The sequence below is a fragment of the Melanostigma gelatinosum genome, assembly GCF_949748355.1.
Source record: "Melanostigma gelatinosum genome assembly, chromosome: 9".
In the NCBI taxonomy this organism is placed as follows: Eukaryota; Metazoa; Chordata; class Actinopteri; order Perciformes; family Zoarcidae; genus Melanostigma; species Melanostigma gelatinosum.
Window position 1 is genome coordinate 24,356,640 of NC_136642.1, and position 27,708 is coordinate 24,384,347.

General features: G+C 40.3%; 1 protein-coding gene across 1 annotated transcript; it reads left to right on the forward strand.

Annotated features, from left to right (window-relative positions):
- Positions 1-691: 691 nt before the first annotated feature.
- On the forward strand, positions 692-26,318 carry rgs22 (regulator of G protein signaling 22; the record flags this gene model as incomplete). Its single annotated transcript, XM_079275319.1, has 21 exons — positions 692-760; positions 1,569-1,754; positions 1,844-1,929; positions 2,280-2,461; positions 2,575-3,301; positions 3,467-3,628; positions 5,007-5,184; positions 5,593-5,715; positions 5,862-5,963; positions 11,488-11,682; positions 12,133-12,225; positions 12,448-12,632; positions 12,897-13,059; positions 14,875-15,039; positions 15,947-16,015; positions 16,621-16,779; positions 23,893-24,072; positions 24,168-24,344; positions 24,445-24,573; positions 25,101-25,200; positions 26,314-26,318. The coding sequence occupies 21 exons, from the start codon at positions 692-694 to the stop codon at positions 26,316-26,318; spliced, it is 3,435 nt and encodes a 1,144-aa protein (XP_079131445.1).
- Positions 26,319-27,708: the final 1,390 nt, after the last annotated feature.

Genomic DNA, 27,708 nt, shown 5'->3' on the forward strand with positions numbered 1-27,708 from the left:
CTCGATTTTCTGGTCAAACTGAACAATGAGTGGGCTCATTTCAACAGGTAAGAGCAGAACTTCTAATCGTTGTACTTTGTGGAGCTGGTCTTTGTTTGGTAAAAGTTTCACTCTGTTTTTAAGAGTTTCCTGATCTTACGGCTGACAACTTTGTGAGTATGAGTTTTGATTATTGACATTTCATAACTTCTGTAACCGCAGTCACAATGTGTATATTTTGCCTCGTTCACTGGACACTCTTTAGAGCAGGGGTCTCAAACTCGCGGGCCGAATCGGCCCGCCACGTCATTTTAAGTGGCCAGCGAATCCGCCAGCAAAAACATTTTTTTTTTTTTTTTTTTTTAAGTTAGACTAATAATATAAATATCCCCATCGTCGAAATTATGAGATAGAAAGTCAAATTTATGAGATTGAAACTCAAAATGATGAGATTGAAAGTCAAAAAGATGAGATACTTAAACAGTTAGAAGCAGCTCTTTGACTGGTTACTGTACATTTGACATGGAAATGTATTGTGAGTACATTGAAGACTACTTTAAACTGTGAATGCAGAGAGTTATTTAACAATATGTTACGAGTAGTGACATTTACAACCGGCCCTTTGTGGGCGACCATGATGCTGATGTGGCCCGGCGTGAAAATGAGTTTGAGACCCCTGCTCTAGAGAGATAATGGTTTATTCTTTGTCTCCATGCAGGAGAACTCCCTGGCATCCGATGATCTATTGGCTCAATACTTCAATGATTTCTTAACTTTACCGGTAAAGTACTTCTGGTGTATAGTCATGGATGTAGCATTTTTTATTTTTTTGACACAACTCGTACCCCCTCGTACATTTATAAAATTACACCGCCGAACGGCATGCTGGGTACAGCATAGTATCGCGATATTTTGCGTGGCGATATTGTATCGATACACGGACGCAAAGTATCGATCTTTTATTATATAAACTATAAAAAAAAGAAATTACTAGGAAAATCAAATCAATTGCTTTTTCAGTCCACGAGATGGTGCTGAGTTGTTTTCTGGTGAGGTCAGCAAAGGTCCCGGGTCAGCATGATTGCTAGAAAGTTGGTCAAAACAAAGAGAATGATTGAAGTGAGATGAACAGACTGAAAACTTTATCTTATTAGATACATGTTGACACAGTTTTCATTTGGGGACATAATTTGAAGTTGAAAAAAGAAATAAATCGCAATATAGGCCAATGTTATCGCAATACTCAGAATATCGCAGTATCGTGATAATATCGTATTGCTTGATCTCTGGTGATTCCCACCCCTACTAGCTAGCCCGGTAACAGTCTGTTGAAAATACTTCAGCCAAACTGCTATCCCAACATTATAGGAACCAACAAGCACACTCTATAGTCAGCAAAGCCTTTATACATGATGACGTTAAAATGTTTTTATATTCTATGTACTTCTGACAGTAGAGTACGCCTCTATAAACATATATAAAAACAGTCAAGGAAAAAAAACGTGAAACCACCAGAATCTCAAAAAATACCGTGATACAAATATGTGGTCACACCGCCCAGCACTACACCCTCACGTCTTTTTCTCCAGTCTTTCCCAGAGACTCCTCTGCTGTACAACCAGGAGACCGGGCAGTTTGAGGTTGTGGATGGAGCGGCTGAGTTTGCTTCCAGAAGAATCCGATCAGGAGTACACCGCAGCAGATCACAACTACTTACTGGTGACCCTGCAGCGCTGGCCAGAACCCCCCCAGTAGACAACCATTACCCTATCTGTGTAAGTATTTGGTTCTGAAGATAAGCAGAAAGTCCCCGATGTAGATTTAGAGCACTGACTTGAGGAATATGTCTCCCTGACCTCTGCAGTGCCTGGACAGAGAGCAAGGAATTCAGTGGATCGTGAAAGAGAGACTTCCCTTTTTCCTTCAGAGTGATTGCTACAATGAATACAGGTACAATTAGTTACTACATATACAAAGCACATGTTTTACTGCCTATTTTCTGCATTGATTTTGATCTTATTTATCTTTACATTGTTTTTACGACAACATGTTTTTATATTATTACTAAATAGTGTTTTTACTCATTCGATTGTTATGAGTTTCGTGCAGTGGGTCTCATGCCGCTTCTTTCTTGCTGCCTTCTGTTAGCGTTGCTGTTATGACAAATTGTTGTTTGCGAACCAAGATTTTAAAGATTTGTATTCAGTCAGCTGTGACTTTATCACATAATATGAAGAATGCATTTGGAAAAAACCACATGTGTATGTGCTTGTGTCTTCTATTATGGTGGTGTTTCCCAGACTGTCCAAGCTGTTGTTTCAGAAGAACACACTCTTCTGTATCCAGAGGAGGAAAGGCAGTTCAGGTCGACCCACCCGCTCAGCCCCACAGCTGCGGTTTCCCTCCCAATCTGACGAGGAAACCAACAAAGCACTGAAGGGCCTACCATGCTCGCATTCAGACAACAGTTCTGCAAAACAAGGTATATAATTGTGAATTTGTATTTACACATGTATGTTTGCTGTATTTGTTCTGTTTCTTCAGTCTAAGTCTGAAGATAAGGATCCTTATGTGCTTTCTTTCCTCACTGTTTAGGCTCTTTGGGGACGCACAACGTCTCATGTCTACGCTCTGGACTGAAGGAACATAACACAAAAGGCAGTGAATCGTCCAGATGTTTCTCCAGCTGTTCTGAGCCAGAGAATCCATGTCACTTTTCCTCTTCGTCCTCTCCCTCCAACCTTGAATGTGAGAAACCCCAGAGCCCACCAACAGAGTGGAGCCTCTCCTTCACAGAGCCCTCAGAGGCGCAACAAGAGTCTAGTCGCCAAAATGATGAGCCTCCTGAGCTACAGCTGGAGTACCTGGCAGCCAAAGTGGTCAAACAGGTGCTTAACAATGCACTGTACGTGATGGATGGTCAGAGCCGCGCAAACCTGTCCGACTCTTTCAGGAAGTCTGGAGACCAGACAAATTGTACCAGCGAAGACGGATCCTGTGATGGGAAAGTTGGCCTGCGTTCGGCTGACGAGGGCACAGAGAGGCTGGAAGGGAAAAAAGAGAAAGTTCAAGAGGGCGAGAGGTGCAGTCGGGCAGAAGAAAAGACCGAGTGGTTTCAGAAGAATAGGAGAGTGGGGGGTGGAGGCACAGAACAGGAAATTATCCTTGATATTTGTTGCCATGGCAGCTGTTGCCGTGACAATATACCAGGCTTGGATGAGTTGAAGGACTTTTTGCGAGGAACACCAGGAGAGAAACTGCTCAACCTCTGGATAGATGTAGCGAGGCTGAATGCTACACAGAGCAGAGAGCGGAAGAACAGGTAAACATGATCCAACCCACTTCTTGTTATTCTGGTGAGCTCAACTCATCTGTTTACTGTTTATACAAATGCCTCTGGTTGGTCACGGTTTGATATTAAACTCTGAATGTTTTGGATGGGAGCTGCAGCTATAAAACCCCCATAAGTAATGTATGTATTTCTCAGGTACTTGGTCCTGATGAGGAGGCGGTACCTGCTGAGCAGCAGCCAAAGCAGTCTCAATGTGGAGCTGCTCTCCAGACTGGGGATGACTACCTCCCCCTGCTGGACAGAGGAGAAACTGCGCTCCATTCTGCCCTTCCTCACCGAGTCTCTGCTCTACTACTGGTGAGTTCACAATTCACAGTATTCATGTTCCCTGATGTTAATCAGAGATACTGAATTTGCGTGTTTGTGCGCAGTGTTTGTATACAATTTGTGTGTCCATCTATATGACTTGCTACTTTACATTTTACATATCTTGTGAGTTATATCCCCCAGAATCTGGATATAGCACATGCTGTTCAGCCATTTTACATATATAGTTAATTCTCATAATATGTATGTATGTATGTATATTAGGGGTGTAACGATACGCGTATTCGTATTGAACCGTTCGGTACGAGGCTCACTGTTCGGTACGCATGACGAACCGAACACGTTTGAATAACCTTAGGTTTAAAAACCTTTATTTAACCAGGTAGTCCCATTGAGATTAAAAATCTCTTTTGCAAGATGTAAGTAATGTTGAGGCTAAATCTCAAGCCCCACAGAGAGAAGGCTGGAGCACACGTGTCCGCTGCTTTGTGCCGTCATCACACGCTGCAATAATAACGCTACCAAAACTGGTTTACAATTATAAGGAATTTAATTCCACTGATGCAAGTACGATTACAGTTACACATTGGAGTACATACTCCTATGAAATATTAAAACAATAAAACCCCATTTGCAAAAACCTCTACTCAGCTCCTCAGGTGAAAAACACGTCCGTCGTCCGAGGGCCATGACACGAGAGAGGAAAAAAGACTTGAAATTAAACCTCCCACCTCTGTTCGAAACACCTCCTCTTCCATTTATCCCGATTCCTATTGGCTAACTTCCAGGAGTGTATTCGGCTGTCTGCCCCTGAGTCTACTAACACATTCAATGACTGTCAGTTACGTTTTAACCCCTTCTATAATAATCCTTCAGTATGAAAGTTAAACTTCTGCAACTTGGCAGAAGCTTCATGTCTTTTAGCTACTATTCCTACATCACTTTATGTTTATCTTAATTATGCATTCCCAAAACCCTTATGATTATGACTAATTATGAATTATTAATTATGAATTATTAAACACTTTTATTATATCTACTAACTACAGTTTTTTGCTCAAACAACAGTAACAATACTACATAACATTAAGGAGCAGTTTTTGTTTTTTATGCTTATGTGTTGCTAAGAAGACAACCCAGAAGATGAGTCACTCAGGTATAAGAATAACTTTATGATGTTAGCTTTAATGAATAAATATATTTTAAAATCAAGTACATTTCTCTGGCATTTATAGTTTACTATATAGTCTACTGGACCGAAACGTACCGAACCGTGGCTCCACTGTATCGTACCCAAACGTGAATTTTGTGAACTGTTACACCCCATGTATGGATGTATGGATGGATGGATGGATGGATGGATGGATGGATGATGTCCTTGGTAACTCCCTCTCTTCTTTCTCGACAGGGTTCCTCGGTTCCGGACGTCCCAGTGGGTTCATGAAGACCGTGATGACTCTCCTCATCCAGAGCTGTGGACAGAGTGGTGTGTTCGGCCCCAGTCAGACACACAGCCCCACCACGGCTCTATGGCTCTCTGCTCGGACACCTGCCTGCCCCAGTACCCCCATGCTGTCCACACGCGGGTAGGAGCATTGGGACATGATACCACTCGGTGCATAAAAAGAGAATCCTCTGAAGCAACATGTGAATGGAGCAAAGTCATAGAGACCAGCAGCAATGGAGCTCTGACTGTCTGGGTTGTCCAACTGGTATTTTCCAGTGGCTGCAGGTGGGATCACCGCCTGGCATGCAGTTAATAGTCCATTCCTCTTAAGCATGTTTGATGCTATAGCTTTAAGTGTAGCCAAAACGATACTGTTGGTAATTTATTTTGCACAGTTGGTTTGACAAAACAAGCAATTAAGACGTTACCTGGACACTGGGGAATTGTTGTGGTAATTCTTCACTGTCGTTTTGCATTGCAGTGACTAAATGGTAAATTGTTCCATTATGCATTACTTTTTTAAATAAATGATTGTGTGTTTCACCAGTTCTGTTCTAGCAGAAGTCAGTTACTGGGCAGCAGAAGAATGAAGAAGATGCTGCAGGCTCTTTCTGCTGAATCGTGTGCCGGCTTATACTTCACACACTTCTGTGAACAATCTGGAAACCAGGTACAACAGCAGCTACTGGGCTGTTTGCATGTTGCATCACATTAAAATGTAATTATTGTCATATTGTGGCGCAATAAAATCTTTTATTTGATGTGATGGACAGAGACCATGATGACAGTTACTGAGGTTCTTATTTCCTGTCACAGCTGTGGGAGAATGCAGTTAACCTTTGGACTGACCTGCAGCACTACCATGAGCTGTTCTATCAGGACGGACTGGACCCCTACCGAGTCCTGAGAGAGGCACAGGTCAGCAGAACAACCTGATATTTTGGTGTTTGTGCTGAAGGTTTCACACACCACTGCTCTTGTTTGCATGCTCTCTTGGCCTGACACTCCTGGGCCCCGTTCCACGTACGTGTCTAACTTAGTTAGCCGGATACTTTTCAGGATAAGATGACGTAGATCAGGCTTTTCGGTTCCACGAAGCAAGTTCGGCAAAATCACCATGGCAACACATCCAAAAGCTTGAACCTGCTCCAGCGCAGGCTCAGTGAAGGTAGCTGGATAAGCTGGTCACTCCCCCGGATAAAATGGCAGCTCCTGTCATATACAGGTAGTCTAATGCGCTTGCGCATATACTGGGGGTTATACGGGAGTTCATGAAATGCATGTAAAGTGAGACACACGGTGATCCATTAAAAGCAGCTGAGCAAACTAAGAAGCCTCTATTTGCATTTATGTACAGCTCCCTTCCTCAGAGATCCACTGATGGAGGATATTAGTTAGATTAGCGTTTTATAGGGAGAGAGTTCTTCCACATCGCCAAGATCCGTTATCACATCATCATGACTTCCTATACGAGCGCTATCGATTCTGCCGACAAGGAATCATTTATTTACAGACCTTCTGGAGCTGTAGGAGCGGTCGGTCGATTAACGCGCATTCTCTCGTAGTGTCACTTCGAAACTTTCTTTTATTCGAGAACAGCATCAGAAGCATACATGGAAATAATCTTAAACAGAAAAGCCCGCTTTGTCTCCTAATGCGGTTTCGTAATGCGTAATGCTTAATGCGGTTGAAAATAGTTAGCCCTTCCGCTCTCTAGTCGAACGAACACACCTGCACGTCCTCAGGTGAGGTCTACATAAAGAGTCAACGCCCCCTGACGTCATCATTGTGTCACAATCATTTTGGCAGTAACGTCCCAACAGGTTCAACAGTAAATCATAACCAGCATGGTTTGATGTACAATCAGTAGCATGATCATAATTTCCCCAAAAGTATAGAATGTACAGGTAAAACACAAATCAGAGTAATGGCTTCTACACTCCGGCCCCTAATTGACCGGTATAGGGCAATTCATACATTTATACATAGGAAGCCTATTCTTAAGAGTCCTTTGTGACAATATTCAAGACTATCACGTGTCCATGGAATTTCAAAAATAAGCCAAAAAATGTAATCCATTTAGTTTCCGCGAGTCCATTTCGCAAAACAAGTTCATAAGATTTCGGCAAAAGGTTCAACGAAAAAAAAAGTTCTTGAGAAAAGGAGAAGAAAAAAGAGAGAAAAGGTTCAACTAAAGTCTCTTCAGGTGTCAAATATGAAAAAGGGCAAAGGGACTTGTCTCATCAGGTCATGTTCTGTAGAAGGCACAGCTTTGTGATGGGCCTTTCCAAGGTGCCATTTTGTGTCCTGATCTTGACTCGACGTACATGTCCTTTTTTGTCGGGGAAGATTTCCGTGATTCTGCCCATGGGCCAGGAGTTGCGTGGTGAGCTCTCATCAATGATCAGCACTATGTCTCCATGCTTTAGATTCCTTTTAGTTTCATTCCATTTCTGCCTCTCCTGTAGCAATGGGAGGTACTCTCGTGTCCAGCGTTTCCAGAAGAGATCAGCTATATATTGGGTCTGTTTCCATCTTCTTCTGGAATAGGTGTCACTTTTGTCAAAGAGTCCAGGTGGAAGAGTCAGCCTTCGCTTCATTTGAAGCAGGTGGTTGGGTGTCAGGGGTTCTGGATCTTTCACATCCTGAGATAGGACTGTGATGGGCCGGTCATTCATGATTGCCTCTACTTCGCATAGAGTTTAACATTCTGTCCATCCTAGCAGCGAGGACTGCACTGGCAAGCTCCAGTCTTGGGATTGTCACCACCTTTAAAGGTGCAACTCTTGCCTTCCCGATCACAAACACCATGTGAGGTAGTCCGTTGTTACTGGTCAGCTTCAAATAGCTGACTGTCCCGTAACCTCTTTCACTTACATCCCAGAAGTGGTGCATCTGTGCTCTAGTAACTTCAAAATCTGGTGGCTTAAAGCATCTCTTGATTCTTAGACTGGAAATCAGGTTAAGATCTTTAAGCCACTCCTTCCATCTCTCTGTGTAAGCAGTTGGTATCGATTCATCCCATCCACAATTCAGCTTGCACAGGTCCTGCAGTATTCCTTTCCCTGTCAGCATGACTGGTGCTATGAACCCAAGAGGATTGTATACTGAGTTCAACACAGACAAAATGCTTCTGCGGGTGACCGATTGTTGTTTCGGGGTGATCGAGAAGAAGAACGTGTCTGACTCAATGTCCCATCGCATGCCAAGAGCCCTTTCTATGGGCAGTTTGTCTTTGTCGAGGTCTAGATCTTTGACCTCTTTTGCCCTCTCTTCAGCTGCTACAGAGGCAAGGACTGCTCGACTGTTACTGGTCCATTTGGTGAGTCTAAATCCACCTGTGGTGCATACTGATCTGAGCTCTTTCACCAGACAGATTGCCTGGCTCTCGCTTCGGACAGATTTGAGGCAGTCGTCTACATAGAAGTTGTGACGAATGGTGTTGAGAACTTAAGCACTACACTTTCCTTCATTATCATCGGCTGTCCGCTTCAGTGCGAAATTGGCGCAGCTCGGGGATGAGACCGCTCCAAAGAGATGCACCGTCATCCGGTACTCTGCTAGCGGTTGGTTGGTGTCGCCGTCTGGCCACCACAGGAATCTGAGGAAGTCCACATCATGTTTAGGTATTCTTACTTGATGGAACATTCCTTCGATGTCCCCCATCACTGCTACTGGCTCCTGTCGGAATCTGAGGAGTACACCCAGCAAGGTGTTCGTAAGGTCAGGACCCTGTAGCAGCTCATGATTCAGCGAAGTTCCTTGGAATGAGGAGGTACAATCGAACACCACCCGGATTGTCTTTTTCCTTTTGTGGTAGACACCATGGTGAGGGATGTACCACAGTCTTCCATCTTTCCGAGGGAGCTGTTCCTCTGGCACTCTTTCTGCGTGTCCTTTCCTCAAGACATCACTCATGAAGCCATTATAGTCTTTCCGAAAGGCTTCATCTTTCTGGAATCTGCGGGCAAGATTTAATACTCTTTGTTCCGCCATTTTCCTGTTGTTTGGCAGGCTGATGTTATCCTGGCGGAACGGAAGTCGTATTTCGTAGTGGCCTTCTTTCCTTTTGACCGAGTTGTTCATCACTTGTAGGAATTTCTTATCTTCAAATGAGTGTTCTTGTTTTTCATTGTAGGCCAATTCTGAGAAGTCCTGGTTATATTGGTGTATCAGGAGCTCTTCCAGCTTGGCCACTAATATTCTATTGGACGGTATCTGTGGTCGACCATGCTCATCCATACGTGCAGTACTGCAGAGTGGTCCATTTATAGTCCAACCTAGGCTTGTTAGGACTGCGTAGGGCCCCTCCCCTTGGCTATTGATCACTCTGTGGCTCCATAGCCTTTGGGACATTTGCACCGATCAATAGGCCTACCTCTGCCTTGATGGTTCTTAGTTGGACCCCCTTTAGATAAGAGCATCCTTTTATGTCTATTTCTGTAGGAATGTTCTCTTGACTGACAGGAATGGCATCTTGTGTGAAGACTTCAGGAAGCTCTATGAAGCTGTTGCCATCCAGGCTGCATACTTCCAGTCCTCTTATTGCTTGGGTTTTCACAGGCTTTTCATGACCCATTGTTCGGAGTAAGATCTCTGTTTTCTTTCCTCGGACGGACAACTGTTCCATCAGGTTTTCCGTGACAAAGGTAGCAGTGCTTCCAGGGTCTAGAAATGCATAGGTTTCTATCAAACAGCTGCCTTTATGTGCCTTTATCTTTACAGGTACCACTGCTAACTTGTAGTCTGTGGTTCTGTCCACTGTTTGGGCTGCTGATGAAACTCTAGCAATGTAATTGCTCCTGGTGTCTGAGTCATGCTTAGCTGCTGGCTTGGTACTTCCTGGAGTAAAGTTCTCTATATGCAAGACCGTGGGATGTTTCTTCTCACAGGAACGACACACGAGACGTTTCTTGCATTCTTTACTCATATGACCTTTGACCAAGCAGGCAAAACACAGTCCATTTTTCTTTAGCAGCTCAATTTTCTCCTTGTGGGGAATCTTTGCTATTATTTCACATGTTTCCATCACATGATTTCCTTTACAAAAAGCACAGGGCTTGACGAAAGCGTCCATGGCTGTACGACTGCCCTCTGGTCTGTCTGCCCCTTCCCGTGCATTAGGGTTCTTGTTGGTTTCTGTCTTGGGCACAACAGTCGTAGCAAAGCTTTTCTTGCTGCTAGCTCTCATATATGGTAAGTCTCTTTTGGATATTCTCTCATTTGTGCTTCCGGCAGGGTCCTGGATATCCCCGAAGACGGGATCTTGAATGATTCTCACCTGTTTTTCCATAAACCGAACAAGGTCATGGAATGTAGGTCTCTGCTGTGTTCTTTCAGTGATGTCACATACAGCAGACCGCCATTTCTCTCGAAGTTTAAATGGGAGTTTGAAAACAAGCCATTTCATGTTAGATGGCGAGTCCAGCTCTGACCTGTATGGGAGGTCCTGAACTGCATTACCACAGCCTCTTAGATAGAGGGCGTAGCTATGAAGTGCCTTTCCATCATCTGTTCGTATTTGGTTCCAGTTCAAAGCCTTTTCAACGTATGCAGATATGACTTTGAAATCATCACCAAAGTGATATTTAAGCAGGCGCTTTGCTTCCTCGTAACCAGTCGTGGCGTTCATGTGAAAGCAGCTTTGAACTAGTTCCTTTGGCTGTCCAGCAGTATACTGTTCCAGGAAGTACAGTCGATCCTCGTCACTGTTGGTTTTGTCCTCGATGTTGTGCTTAAAAGCCTTCATAAATGGCCTGAAAGCGAGAGGATCGCCGTCAAACACCGGAACCTCCCTTCTTGGGAGTTTAGATTCCTTCTGCTGCATCACTAGCAGGTCCGTCAAGTCTGTCTGTCTTTGTATAATGTTTGTGAGATCGACGCTCTGAGCCATTTCACTTCTGGGAGTGGATTCGCCTCGTCTGCATGGTCCATCAGAAACCACAGCTCTGCTTGTGTGAGGGTTTGTTGCTCTTGGTTGTCGTTCAGACGGTCTTGTGATTCCAGTTAGTGGTCGGTACCGAACGTGCATCAATCTCTGTAATGGTGTTTTAGGTATGGTTCCCATCCGTGCATACTCCAGCTGTGCTAGGCTTTCTTCCGTTTTGTCAGATGCATCTATCCGTTCTTCCCTTTCTTTTCCGGGTTCTGATGCTTCATCATTTTCAAATTCCTCCAGAGCCTTTAGCCTCGCATCAGCTGCAGCAATGTTTGCTTCCAAGTCGAGAGATTCCATTCTTAAACTTAGTTACTTAAACTTAGTCATTTCGCCCCAAGAGGGCGAAATGACTTTTTATGTGGTGTGATGGCAGCCATGATGAGAGATAGTGAATATTGAGTATGAGAGCGCCGAAAAATGGTGACGATGGAAGTGATGGAGGCTGTGAGGAGAAATGTTTCCGAAGTGACGACACTTTTATGACACTTCTTCCCTTCTGTTCAGCTCTTCTACTCCACCTACCTCTCCAGCTCTGCCAGGAGGAGCATTGGTGTCAGTGAGGAGATCAGAAGGGAGGTGTACGACCAAATGATGCCCGCTTTCCAGGAGCTGTTTGACAAGGTTGAGGAGCACACACTGAGCATCCTGCTGGAGCCGTGGACACTGCTCGTCAGCAGGGACAAAGAGTCCTTCCAGAAGGTAACCACAGTTTCATTCACCTCGAATTCATCTGGAGGAAGTGGGTTTCCTTTAAGTCCATGGGTTTGCTGGACCAGCTGAAGTGATGTGCATCTAACCCCACCGAGGAAAGAGGATGTCCCATAAAGATGCACGGCAGGATGTCTAATCTTACAAGAGTCTCTGTGCACGATTGGATTTTGGGCTGCAACTAAAGATCATTTTCAGCCTTGATTAATCGACGGGATATTTTCTAGAGTAATTATTTGGTCTGTAAAACATCCAAAAACTGTAATGTAATAAAAGTTATATAGTTATATAATGCAAGAAACCAAGAGAAGGAGCAAATTCTCTGGGATCATAACATGTTGGCATTTCTGCCTGAAAATAAATCCTTTTCTTTTTACCTCATTAATTAATGAATACTAATTCAGCTCCAATTGGCTGAATGTGTGTTTTGTGTGCATCCAGGTGTGTGTGCAGGAGGAGGTGCGTTGCATCGACAGTCAGGAGTACAGGGAGCTCCAGAGTCTGTATGAGGAATCAGAGCGCCGACTGAAACAGGTCAGCCGACGTCCACAGAGTTATACAATGTTAGTTCTCAGTTAACAGCCAATAAACAGCTGATGTTACCAATGTGAAAGTGGACTCGATCCAGTGACTTTAAGAGGTAGTAGGTGATGTGCAAATATCCCAGTTCAGAGTTTTACACTGATTCTTTTTCATTTTTCTCGCACCCTCCCAGTCACTTTATTTCCACCTTCTGCTGCTGTGTCTTCTCTAAAGGTGGAGCAGTCCACGCTATTTCCCTCTCCCATTTCACCGGCGACTCCCTTCTCAAAGGGCCCCCGGGCGCCTGACTCTTGGTCCAGAGTGCCTCCAAATTACCAAGGCTACCATCTAGGTTCCTTACTTCGCCACCGCCACGAAACCGGACACTTTATGTCCTTCCTACAGAATCAGGATGCCAGGTGAGCTGTAAAGCACATAGTTTGTATGTGAGATGATCGTCCTCTGTTCAGCCTTATTTCCCCCACTCTACCTAAATATGTGCATACGATATATCTACATTACACCGCACCTGACCTGCAAATGTTCACCAGATTCACATTAAAATGAAACTAAGGCAGTATGAAACTGGACAGAAAGTGTATTGTTTGGAGGATGTATACAATGCCCTGACGTTTTTATTAAAAGGTAACATGGTGGTTCTGAACATGTGTGTTTCCGCTCAGTATCCATCTGACATGCTGGCTGGATCTGGAGCAGTACAGGAGGACTCCTCACAAAGACAAGGCTGTCAGACGGGAGAAATGGTCTCATATTGCGACCAGATATCTCACCAGGACGTACTTCTTTGGCTCCGACAGCCCGGCCACACCAGAGCAGCAGAATGACGTACGTCAGTCGGCCACATGGTTGAAAGAATTTGTTAAATTTTATTGGGAAACCCGTTTATGAGTCGTCACGTCTAGGTTGATATTGGATTATTGTCAACGTCCTGGGAAAGCATTACAGACGGCGGCAGAAACGTGGCGCTCATGACAACCCCAAGATGGGCTGTGAGCTCCAGCTCAACATTCAGATCTGATAAACAGAGGCCGCTGCAGCTCTCACACAATTCCCCATCTCCCTTCTCGGGCATCCTGCAGATGTCACGCTGACAGCTCTGACAGCAGGGAGTGGGTGGGAAACTGGAGAGTGAGAGAACGTGGTTAGAGTTAAAAGGAGTAGAAGAAGAGTGTGGTTTGGATACAGAAAGACAAAAAACAGACTTGCTCTGGTAACAATGACAGAAGCATGAAATCTCTCCTGACATTTATTGTCTGGGATTTGGTTTCTGGATTCTAGGATTACTGCAGGAAGGCATGCTGTGTAGAGCTAGAGTGAGTAGATGGGACACTGAGCAGTGAGCCTGATTTTTCTCTTTTGGAGAAAGAGATGTTTGCTTTGCAGTATTTATTATACATTCACAGGAAAGAGTGTATTCTGTTTCATAGGACAGTGGCAGAATGGTTCCCAACCTTTTGTCCGTCTCAGTTTGTTCAATTGTAATTGTACCATTTATGCATTACATTTCACGAGTTAAAAAGTGTAATACTGTAACTACCTGAACCATTCAACACTCGCTACGTCAACTATTTAGCCGTTACGCTCAGCTAACACCAACGATTCCAACTGTTGATCTCATCTGCTGTTCATCTATTCATTGCTGTTAGCTGACTATTTGAACCGTTTATTTACTTCTAGATATATATTTTAACATTCACCGATTGTTCTGAACATGTTAGCTAATTGCTAGCTCGCTAACTCCTTTTCACAGCCGCAACAGGAAGTGTTCAGGTTTTTCCTTCTGTTTAAATTAGCTGAGCTACTCTAACAGTCTTGGTTGTGAATATCAAAGTAATGGCCGTTGAAGAACCCTGACTGTTCTTGAAGCACACTCAGGACATGACCAACTCTGGTGCATGATCATTGTCATTTTTCACCCTCATCTCATAAATACCATCAAAATAATGATTGGAACATTACCGTGAAGATGCCAATTCTAGTGCTTCTAACTCTGCAGGATTGGGTCTGGCTGCCGCTCTCTCACATCTCAGTGTTGCTTCTCGTCTGCGTGAGCGATGTAGAGACTGACAGCTTTACTGCTTTGGCCCTTCACTCTTTCAAACACTCAGTCATCCAGTCACAGATTGGCCTCATTTCATCTGCTGACTCCCACTCAGATGGCACGACTGTTTCTCATTTCTGAAGTGTGTGTGTGTCCGCGTCCGCGCAATGCTTGGCTTTGTGCGTGCGTAATGAGATGAGAGAACATATAAAAGAGATATAAATAGGGAGACATGGCCAGATTGATGTATGTGGACAGAAAGCGTACAGGGGAGATGAAGAACAGAGGGATTGTGGGAATGATGAAGAGCACAGCAGGAGTCAGGAAGGAGAGCAGTTTTCAGTCGAGTTTCCCACTGTGGGCACTTCTTTTTTCCTGAGTCTGTCCTCATATGTTTTTCATGTTGTGAGACATTTAGCATTCATATCAAACACATTAACACACAAGCAGCAGCCTCTACTGTATCTTTGACTGTGTGTGTGTGTGTGTGTGTGTGTGTGTGTGTGTGTGTGTGTGTGTGTGTGTGTGTGTGTGTGTGTGTGTGTGTGTGTGTGTGTGTGTGTGTGTGTGTGTGTGTGTGTGTGTGTGTGTGTGTGTAGATATTGCTTCTGGCAGGTGGACTGGAGCGTCTGAAGCTGGAATGTCCCTCTAACGCAGTCGTTGGGGAGATCCAGGACGTCATCAGGAGTCACATTGAGAAAAGGTGGCTGCCTCTGTTCCTGTCCACAGCTGAGTTCACAGAGCGACTGAAACACCAACCAAAGGTGAGAAGCAGCACAACTCATCAAGAAATAGTGTGATATGATAATATTGTTACCACTCCCATGTCTGTCTATTCAACGTATTGCCCCAGTCAAGTAGCTTAGCATAAAGACTGGAAACGGCTAGCCTGGCTCTGTCCATAACAAAATCGGTCTACCGGCAGCTCACTAATTAACTTGTTACGTCTCGTTTGTAATCCGTACAAAAACCAGACAAGTTATGGTGTTACGGGGGGTTGTATGCTGGACTGTTTCTTGGCTCTGAGCAGTTGCCAGGAAACCAGCAGAGACTGTTACTGGTCCCATCCAAAGAATAGTCCCATTACTTATACTTCAGCTTTAGTATGGATTGCACAAACAAGATATTAAGTTTTGGCCTTGTGTTGCATCACTAATGAATAGCTCTCTGGTAAATGGCTTGTCTGTTCCTAATAAAACAATAGGTTCCTGTTGTGTTATGGCCTTGAGCGTGGAGAGAGATAAGAGCACATTAGTGGCGCTGCTACGTAAGAAACCACTAAACGCAGTCACTTTCTCAGGTTGCCTCATCAGGTGGTAACGCATGAACTGCAGACTCCACTGCGCTGCCTCATTACGTTATCGAGTTTACCATGTTTGGTTACACAGATCCTCATTAAGTAATCAGATGCAGACATAGTTCAGGGTTACATGGAACGGTGGAGAAGACGCTGGGAGACAGTTGACATCAGAGGGGCAAGGATATGTCTAAGAGGCGATTGGATGAATAAGGTCAGAGGAAATAAAGACCGAGGCAAGGTTGAAGGTAAAAGAGGAGAGAGCTTTAGTTACAGCTGGTGACAGAGCAGCAGAACAGAGGTGTTCAGTGTCTCTGCTAATCCTAGTTTATCGACTTTCTGACTTTTGAATGGTGTGTTTCTGTGTGTGGTAGCCCCAAGCAGCGGACAGACTCTCACAGCACGTCTACCGTCGACGCAGAGCGAGGAGAGAAGCCTGGAAGGTAAGCAGGATCCTCCGGGGAAGCTGGATATTTTCAGTGGAGAGAAATAAGGCATTTCCTGGCCTGAAAGCATGTGTGATTTAGTGCACGACTTGGCTCCGAGCACTGGCTTTGTCAAACATCATTTTGGCCTTGTGGTTAGTTTTCCCAAATTGGATCCAGGATAAATAAGATTAAAGCATCAGCATTACTAACCTTCCTTTAATAGTGTTTGGAGTGTTTTCCATGCAGCTCTGCTGCCGTCCTCATTTAATTCTCCACAGCAGAGCACAGATATAAAACATGGACATTTAATGCAGGATGATTACAGGAAGGAGCTGTCCATACATGATTATGACTATTGTCTTTATGATCATTATCTCATCACTGGCAACGAGCAGCGTTACTGAATAAAGGTGAGTGTCATTATCTCAGTTGTCTGGTCACAGACACAGGTCACAGATCATCTTTCGGCTGTTGTTCAGGACCACACTGTACTGTATCCACTGTGCACACAAGGTTTTGTTCTACCGTTAACACACCAGGAGGTCATTATGTATTAGATCTATCCCTGAGGGAGCAGTGTGCTTTCAAACACAACATTCCTCTGCCGTGTGTCCCTGCAGGCCGAGGCCCTGTGGATGAGTTCCTCCAAAGAGATCCTGCTGTTTCGACGGATCCTTCTCGACCCGGCCACCTGTACACAGTTCCAGCACTTTGTCTCTCTGAAAGGAGACTTCCTGGAAACCGATGTGCTCTTCTGGCTGGAGGTGCAGAGATACAAGGTGAAGGACGATGTGCTGCTGGTCCTCATGCTGTGACTCTTTGGTGCATGTCATTCCATATCAACTATGAAAGGAAATCAAAAAATAATTAAGGAGTAATTTAAGTTCCCCTCCATTAAAATGTGTTTAGTGTTACTTTACAGTTGAGCTTCACTGTGTCGTTTGCTCTCACATTCATCCGCTGAAGGGGCAAAGTTTCTCTGTGCTCACCTTCAGTCTGTTTAAAATGTCATGTGGAAACTTGAAACCTCCTGGTCGGTTCAGTGTAGTACAGACATACATTAGACATTACATTACATTAGATTACATGAGACATTACATGAGACATTACATGAGACATTACATTAGACATTAGACATTACATTAGACATTAGACATTACATTACATGAGACATTACATTACATTAGACATTACATTACATTAGACATTACATTACATGAGACATTACATGAGACATTACATTAGACATTACATTACATTAGACATTACATTACATGAGACATTACATGAGACATTACATTAGACATTACATTACATTAGACATTACATTACATTACATTAGACATTATATTACATGAGACATTACATTACATGAGACATTACATGAGACATTACATGAGACATTACATGAGACATTACATTACATGAGACATTACATGAGACATTACATGAGCCATTACATTAGACATTACATTACATTAGACATTACATTACATTACATTAGACATTACATTACATTACATTAGACATTACATTACATGAGACATTACATTAGACATTACATTACATTACATTAGACATTACATTACATTACATGAGACATTACATTACATTAGACATTACATTACATTACATTAGACATTACATTACATGAGACATTACATTAGACATTACATTACATTACATTAGACATTACATTACATGAGACATTACATTAGACATTACATTACATTCGACATTACATTCGACGTTACATTACATTCGACATTACATTACATTAGACATTACATTCGACATTACATGAGACATTACATTAGACATTACATTACATGAGACATTACATGAGACATTACATTAGACATTACATTACATGAGACATTACATTCGACATTACATTACATTCGACATTACATTACATTCGACATTACATTCGACATTACATTACATTCGACATTACATTACATTAGACATTACATTCGACATTACATGAGACATTACATGAGACATTACATGAGACATTACATGAGACATTACATGAGACATTACATTAGACATTACATGAGACATTACATGAGACATTACATGAGACATTACATTACATTAGACATTACATTACATGAGACATTACATTAGACATTACATTACATTAGACATTACATTAGACATTACATTACATTAGACATTACATTACATTACATTAGACATTACATTACATGAGACATTACATTAGACATTACATTACATTACATTAGACATTACATTACATTAGACATTACATTAGACATTACATTACATTCGACATTACATTCAACATTACATTACATTCGACATTACATTACATTAGACATTACATTCGACATTACATGAGACATTACATTAGACATTACATTACATGAGACATTACATTAGACATTACATTACATTAGACATTACATTACATTCGACATTACATTCGACATTACATTACATTCGACATTACATTACATTAGACATTACATTCGACATTACATGAGACATTACATTAGACATTACATTACATGAGACATTACATTAGACATTACATTACATTCGACATTACATTACATTACATTAGACATTACATTACATGAGACATTACATTACATTAGACATTACATTACATGAGACATTACATTACATTAGACATTACATTAGACATTACATTACATTCGACATTACATTCGACATTACATTCGACATTACATTACATTCGACATTACATTACATTAGACATTACATTCGACATTACATTCGACATTACATGAGACATTACATTAGACATTACATTACATGAGACATTACATGAGACATTACATTACATTAGACATTACATTACATGAGACATTACATGAGACATTACATTAGACATTACATTACATTAGACATTACATTACATTACATTAGACATTATATTACATGAGACATTACATTACATGAGACATTACATGAGACATTACATGAGACATTACATGAGACATTACATGAGACATTACATGAGACATTACATGAGACATTACATGAGACATTACATTACATTAGACATTACATTACATTACATTAGACATTACATTACATGAGACATTACATTAGACATTACATTACATTAGACATTACATTACATGAGACATTACATTACATTAGACATTACATTACATTACATTAGACATTACATTACATGAGACATTACATTACATTAGACATTACATTAGACATTACATTACATTCGACATTACATTCGACATTACATTACATTCGACATTACATTACATTAGACATTACATTCGACATTACATGAGACATTACATTAGACATTACATTACATGAGACATTACATTAGACATTACATTACATTCGACATTACATTAGACATTACATTACATTACATTAGACATTACATTACATTAGACATTACATTAGACATTACATTAGACATTACATTACATTAGACATTACATTAGACATTACATTAGACATTACATTACATTAGACATTACATTAGACATTACATTAGACATTACATTACATTAGACATTACATTAGACATTACATTACATTAGACATTACATTAGACATTACATTACATTAGACATTACATTAGACATTACATTAGACATTACATTACATTAGACATTACATTAGACATTACATTACATTAGACATTACATTAGACATTACATTACATTAGACATTACATTAGACATTACATTAGACATTACATTACATTAGACATTACATTAGACATTAGACATTACATTAGACATTACATTAGACATTACATTAGACATTACATTACATTAGACATTACATTAGACATTACATTACATTAGACATTACATTAGACATTACATTACATTAGACATTACATTACATTAGACATTACATTAGACATTACATTACATTAGACATTACATTACATTAGACATTACATTACATTAGACATTACATTACATTCGACATTACATTCGACATTACATGAGACATTACATTAGACATTACATTACATGAGACATTACATTACATTCGACATTACATTAGACATTACATTACATTACATTAGACATTACATTAGACATTACATTACATTAGACATTACATTAGACATTACATTAGACATTACCTTACATTAGACATTACATTACATTAGACATTACATTAGACATTACATTAGACATTACATTACATTAGACATTACATTAGACATTACATTAGACATTACATTACATTCGACATTACATTAGACATTACATTACATTAGACATTACATTAGACATTACATTACATTAGACATTACATTAGACATTATATTAGACATTACATTAGACATTACATTACATTAGACATTACATTACATTAGACATTACATTAGACATTACATTAGACATTACATTAGACATTACCTTACATTAGACATTACATTACATTAGACATTACATTAGACATTACATTAGACATTACATTATATTCGACATTACATTAGACATTACATTAGACATTACATTAGACATTACATTACATGAGACATTACATGAGACATTACATTAGACATTACATTAGACATTACATTACATTCGACATTACATTAGACATTAGACATTACATTAGACATTACATTAGACATTAGATTACATTCGACATTACATTAGACATTACATTAGACATTACATTACATGAGACATTACATTAGACATTAGATTACATTCGACATTACATTAGACATTACATTAGACATTACATTACATGAGACATTACATTAGACATTAGATTACATTCGACATTACATTAGACATTACATTACATTAGACATTACATTACATTCGACATTACATTAGACATTACATTACATTCGACATTACATTAGACATTACATTACATTAGACATTACATTACATTAGACATTACCTTACATTAGACATTACATTACATTCGACATTACATTAGACATTACATTACATTAGACATTACATTAGACATTACCTTACATTAGACATTACCTTACATTAGACATTACCTTACATTAGACATTACATTACATTCGACATTACATTAGACATTACATTACATTAGACATTACATTACATTAGACATTACATTAGACATTACATTACATTAGACATTACCTTACATTAGACATTACATTACATTAGACATTACATTAGACATTACATTAGACATTACCTTACATTAGACATTACCTTACATTAGACATTACCTTACATTAGACATTACATTACATTAGACATTACATTAGACATTACATTACATTAGACATTACCTTACATTAGACATTACATTACATTCGACATTACATTACATTCGACATTACATTAGACATAACATTACATTAGACATTACATTAGACATTACATTAGACATTACATTACATTAGACATTACATTACATGAGACATTACATTAGACATTACATTACATGAGACATTACATTAGACATTACATTACATTAGACATTACATTAGACATTACATTACATGAGACATTACATGAGACATTACATTAGACATTACATTAGACATTACATTACATTAGACATTACATTACATTATACATTACATTACATGAGACATTACATTACATGAGACATTACATGAGACATTACATGAGACATTACATTACATGAGACATTACATGAGACATTACATTACATGAGACATTACATTCGACATTACATTACATTAGACATTACATTAGACATTACATTAGACATTACATTACATTAGACATTACATTACATTCGACATTACATTAGACATTACATTACATTAGACATTACATTACATTAGACTTTACATTACATTACATTAGACATTACATTACATTCGACATTACATTACATTCGACATTACATTACATTAGACATTACATTACATTAGACATTACATTACATTCGACATTACATTACATTAGACATTGCATTATATTAGACATTACATTAGACTTTACATTACATTACATTCGACATTACATTACATTAGACATTACATTCAACATTACATTACATTAGACATTACATTCAAGATTACATTACATTAGACATTACATTACATTAGACATTACATTACATTAGACATTACATTACATTAGACATTACATTACATTAGACTTTACATTAGACATTACATTACATTATATTAGACATTACATTACATTAGACTTTACATTATATTAGACATTACATTAGACATTACATTAGACTTTACATTACATTATATTAGACATTACATTACATTAGACTTTACATTAGACTTTACATTACATTACATTAGACATTACATTACATTAGACATTACATTACATTAGACATTACATTACATTAGTAGGAGACATTACATTAGTAGGAGACATTACATTAGACATTACATTAGTAGGAGACATTACATTAGACATTACATTACATTAGTAGGAGACATTACATTAGTAGGAGACATTACATTAGACATTACATTAGTAGGAGACATTACATTAGACATTACATTACATTAGTAGGAGACATTACATTAGTAGGAGACATTACATTAGACATTACATTAGTAGGAGACATTACATTAGTAGGAGACATTACATTAGACATTACATTAGTAGGAGACATTACATTAGTAGGAGACATTACATTAGTAGGAGACATTACATTAGACATTACATTAGTAGGAGACATTACATTAGTAGGAGACATTACATTAGTAGGAGACATTACATTACATTAGTAGGAGACATTACATTAGTAGGAGACATTACATTAGTAGGAGACATTACATTAGTAGGAGACATTACATTAGTAGGAGACATTACATTACATTAGTAGGAGACATTACATTAGTAGGAGACATTACATTAGTAGGAGACATTACATTACATTAGTAGGAGACATTACATTAGTAGGAGACATTACATTAGACATTACATTACATTAGTAGGAGACATTACATTAGTAGGAGACATTACATTACATTAGTAGGAGACATTACATTAGTAGGAGACATTACATTACATTAGTAGGAGACATTACATTAGTAGGAGACATTACATTAGTAGGAGACATTACATTAGACATTACATTACATTAGTAGGAGACATTACATTAGACATTACATTACATTAGTAGGAGACATTACATTACATTAGTAGGAGACATTACATTAGTAGGAGACAACTTGAACTTTTGGAATAAAAATGGGAATTTGCTGCCTTTTATGTGGTTGTCCAATCAGTGTTGATGGTAGTCAATTGAAGCAATGAATTCGTCAGTGTGTGCTATATTGACCGAGTTCTCTGGCTCTCCATGCCTACATATCCCAGCATGCATTGCACGTGAGCGTTTGTTATTTGAAGTGTTTTTTGTGTCTTTAAGGGTGTTAAGATCTGCTGCTCGCTGATATCTTCACGCTTAACCTCAAGGCCCCTGAAAACTTGGTTTCACGTCTACAAAGAACGACATGTAGTTCTCTATAACGTATTCATGACAAAATAGGCAACCAAGTTACCACTCATAACGTCAACCAATCGGCTTCATCAGGACTATGTGAGTGTGATTTCATCAGGTTTGTGTAACAGTGACCTGGAAACATAAGCAAACAAACTCAAACTGTCATTAGATTCTTGTTTTATTTAAATGTTGCTAAATGCTGATTGGTGCTCAGGGGAATGCAACAACACTTGAACCGACTTCAAACCAGTGAGAGTAGTACAGTGGAAAAACACAAATCTCTCATGTGAATTTACAAAAACAGGAAAACTTTCACGTAATGGCCCATTGTGTACAGTAAGAAACAAAATGCAGTGATAATCCAAACATCTCAGGAGCATTTGGAACATACAAATATTTCCCACCACACATTTACGTTCTCCTCTCTTCCTGTGCAGGACCTCTGTCACTCCCACAGCGATGAGGCCACTGTCCAGCAGAAGGTCTCCACCATCATTCACTGTTTCATCGACTCCTCCATGCCCCCGGCTCTGCAGATAGACATCCCTCCTGAACAGGCCCAGCAGGTTCTGGAGAGACGCCACGAACTGGGTCCTTACATCTTTAGAGAGGCACAGGTAGTGTTTGTCTGTGTGTCTAAGAGTGTGTGTTTGTGTTGTATTTCCTTCCAGTGTGTAGTCTGCATGTGTGTGCCTTTTCTCTCTGTATGTAGATGTCAGTGTTCAGTGCACTGCTGAAGTTCTGGCCCGAGTTTCAAGAGCTGAGCAGCAGTGTCCAAGAGGGGCAACTTCTTCCTCTACTGCAGGAGAAACTGGTCAAACAGAGAGCCAGAGTACGGAGACAGAGGAGAAAAGAGGAGGAGGAGGAAGAGGAGAAGAGGAGAGCTCAGGTGAGGAAACGGTCCATACTGAGGGATGACGACCTTGAATACTACTGCAATAGTGTTGAGAAGAAGAAAGTACTAATTCAGTCTGACCTCTCTCGTTTAGGAAGAGCTGGAGAGGCCGGAGTCCAGTCTTGGAGAGGAGGAGGAGGACGATGCAGGAGGACAAGAGGGAAGAAGTGTAAAGAAACAGTCCAGGGCACAGAGCAGAGAGCTGCTGAGTCCCACACAACAGGTGAGGAGCAGTCTGATGTCCCTACTAATGTGTGTACGTATCACACGAATCCAAACGATTTCCTTTTGTATTCCTCGTCCAATCAGTGCAATTTACATCCACGTGTGTCCAAATGTCATCACTTCATCATTTCATCCTATTAGACCTTTATGTGCAATTGACATAATTAGTATATGATGTGTTTTGTGAGGTCACAGTGACCTTGGACCACCAAAATGCAGAATCCGACAACTTTCCAGCCTCTTGGCTGTTTCAGGACCTTGTAGCTATTTCACATCTCCACTCATTCGGCTTCATTTCACGCCTGAGGAGTCTGAATCTGACTGCGTTTAGCTAACGTCACTAAAACCTGCTGTGTCAGACGTCATGTGACAACCAACTGAATTGTATTTCTAAAATGTTTAAATGTCAAAACAACACATTTTGACGTGTCTATTATGTGATAAATAACTTTTGAGTGCAATTGTTTGGTCTTTTAGCATAGCTGGCCAGATTGAGCCATTTCTCTAACGACGTTCTTCCCTCAGTTGTCGTGGTCCTACTCCAAGTACTTGGCGGCTCTGAAGAGAGAAGAGGTGCTGCTGAGGAGACAAAGTCAGCTGGGAGCCTCGTTCTCCACGGCCTCAGGTACACCCCCCTCCATCTGTCTGTCTCCCAGGGCTCAGTAAAGTTCCCATGTCCAGCACTTGAACTACCAGTCAGACTAAATGAAGGAAATCAAAACACTGAAATTACTTTTAGCCGTTCTCACAGTCGACGCCAACCCCTTCCATCTGTCAGAACTGTCTCATTATGAAGACGTCTGACCAAGGGAGCAGCTTCAGCTTGTCCATTAGGTGGTAATGTTCTGTACAGGAGGTAGAACAAAACATGACCACGTTTCTTTTCATCATTTTGATGATTATGGTCCGAGCAAAAACATTGAATCATTATAAAACTAGAGCCTATAGGCTTGTAAATGTCAGTGCTGTATGTTATAAAACTTTGCGGTGTTGAGCAAGCTACCATCTTCTTAAGGGAGCTGCAGAGAATGTAGCACGCTGAGCTACCACAACATGGCAGAAGTAGTTTAGCGGCAAGAATGCATACTTAACTCTAACATCCATGGACAATCCTGCACCTTACTACCATATCAATAACATCATCAATCAATCAGAATAATCATCCTCTGGATCACTTTCTCGCCGTCCTGACCCATCAAGTAAACACAAGCTGGTGTGGCAACTTCTCTATATCGTATGGGGTCTAGTCTTGTCTTCCTGTAAGTTTAACATCTGCAGATGGACTCATTCAGAATGAGTACAGGTGTGTCACCTTGTATTCACACAGACAAACAACGGGACTAGAGAGGAGGTAACTGACACATTATCTAGGACTGGTACAAATCAGCATCTTCAGAAGATGACGGAGCGTTTTAGGCCACGGTCATACAGACGTGCTTCTCTCGGCTACACGTCCATGTATGGTGCTACTGCTGTTGTACTGTTTCATTTCATGGCACAGCAGAAATGATCGGGCACATTCAGCTTGTGTGGACTTGATCAATAAAAGAGCTAAGCTACTGAAAACTTCAGTTCAACCAATACTGCCCAACAGTGAAGGGCATAAAAGTATCACAGTACAGGTCATAAATAATACATGGACATAGATTTATACAGCGCCTTCCTAATCTTCCGATCGAAGTGCTGCACCCTAAATTGTCACATACATGTTTCTGTCATTCTCTTCTTGTTTCCACAGACTGAGTCCACAGTTATGTTTCCAAACCAGAACTGAGGCTGAACGGCTTTCTTCACCACATCGTCTTCTATTGTCTCAATGAACTTCTAACTTTGTTTGACACACTGATATAACATTTGAATGATATAATATGCCTTTTTCATGGCAATTTGTTATTATCTGTTACACAGTGAACAGTGTAACAGATATGATGGTAAACAAAGAGTGAAATAACACATTTGGTAACAAATAACAAAGCCACTCAGACATAACTGGCTCTCATGTTTCACTGAAGCCTGCAACCGTGATATGAAACCAAAGTGTTAAGTGACTTCATGCCGCCCAGCTTTGACACAAACGGATGACGGCGGTGCCTGAACGCCGTTATCGGAGCGCCACGAGTGAAAACTAAGAGCACAGCTGTTACTGATGTCTGAGGCTGGGTTTACTCATGGTGTAAGAATAGTTGCTTGACAAAGATATGGGAGCCCTGAGAGGAAGAGTGAGATTAAAATAAATATCTGATCTATTTTTATAAATCTGATCTCAATTATTTTCTATACTGTGTTTATCACAGGTGACGAATAGGGTCTCACGAGGCTGATGTGCACTGCTACACGATGTGACTAACAGCATCGTTTTCCTCCAGGTGAGTTTACAGAACTTGCTAACAATATGTGCCTTGCGTTTAGAGTACATGGACACATTAAAATTCACCTGAAAGAAAACATGAATGCTTTTATTCCCGTTTAGATGGTGGGGTAGTGGTGAACGTCAGCCTCTTGTGGCCGAAATTAGTATTACAACAAAAACATTTAAAAGGTGAGGTATGGGAATTGTATCTATAGAACAATCACTAAAATGAGTTTGACTAGGAGATTTGACGTGTGCCCCTCAAGTTGGAAGAACTCAAACAGCATTAAATACCACTCATCTACTCTTCAAATCCTTTAAACTTTAAAATCCTGCTGTTGGTTTACAAACACTGAATGGTTTAGGGCCAAAATACATCTCTGATCTGCTGCTACCTTATGAACCATCCCGACCCCTCAGGTCGTCTGGGACCGGTCTACTTTCTGTTCCCAGAGTCAGAACTAAACATGGAGAAGCAGCGTTCAGTTTTTCTGCTCCACATATCTGGAACAAAGTCCAGAAAGCTGCAGGTCTGCTGAGACCCTCAGCTCATTTAAATCAAGATTGAAGACTTTTCTGTTTGCTGCTGCCTTTAATTGAACCACATTCAATTCATATATTAATCAATTTCCTGCATTTAATACTGAATTTTATTTCTTCCACTGTTTTTTAAATTGTTTTAAAATCTCCTTTTCTTTTGCCTTATGTTTTGATGCTTTTAATGGTTTTATGTGAAGCACTTTGAATTACCTTGTTGTTGAAATGTGCTGTACAAATAAACTT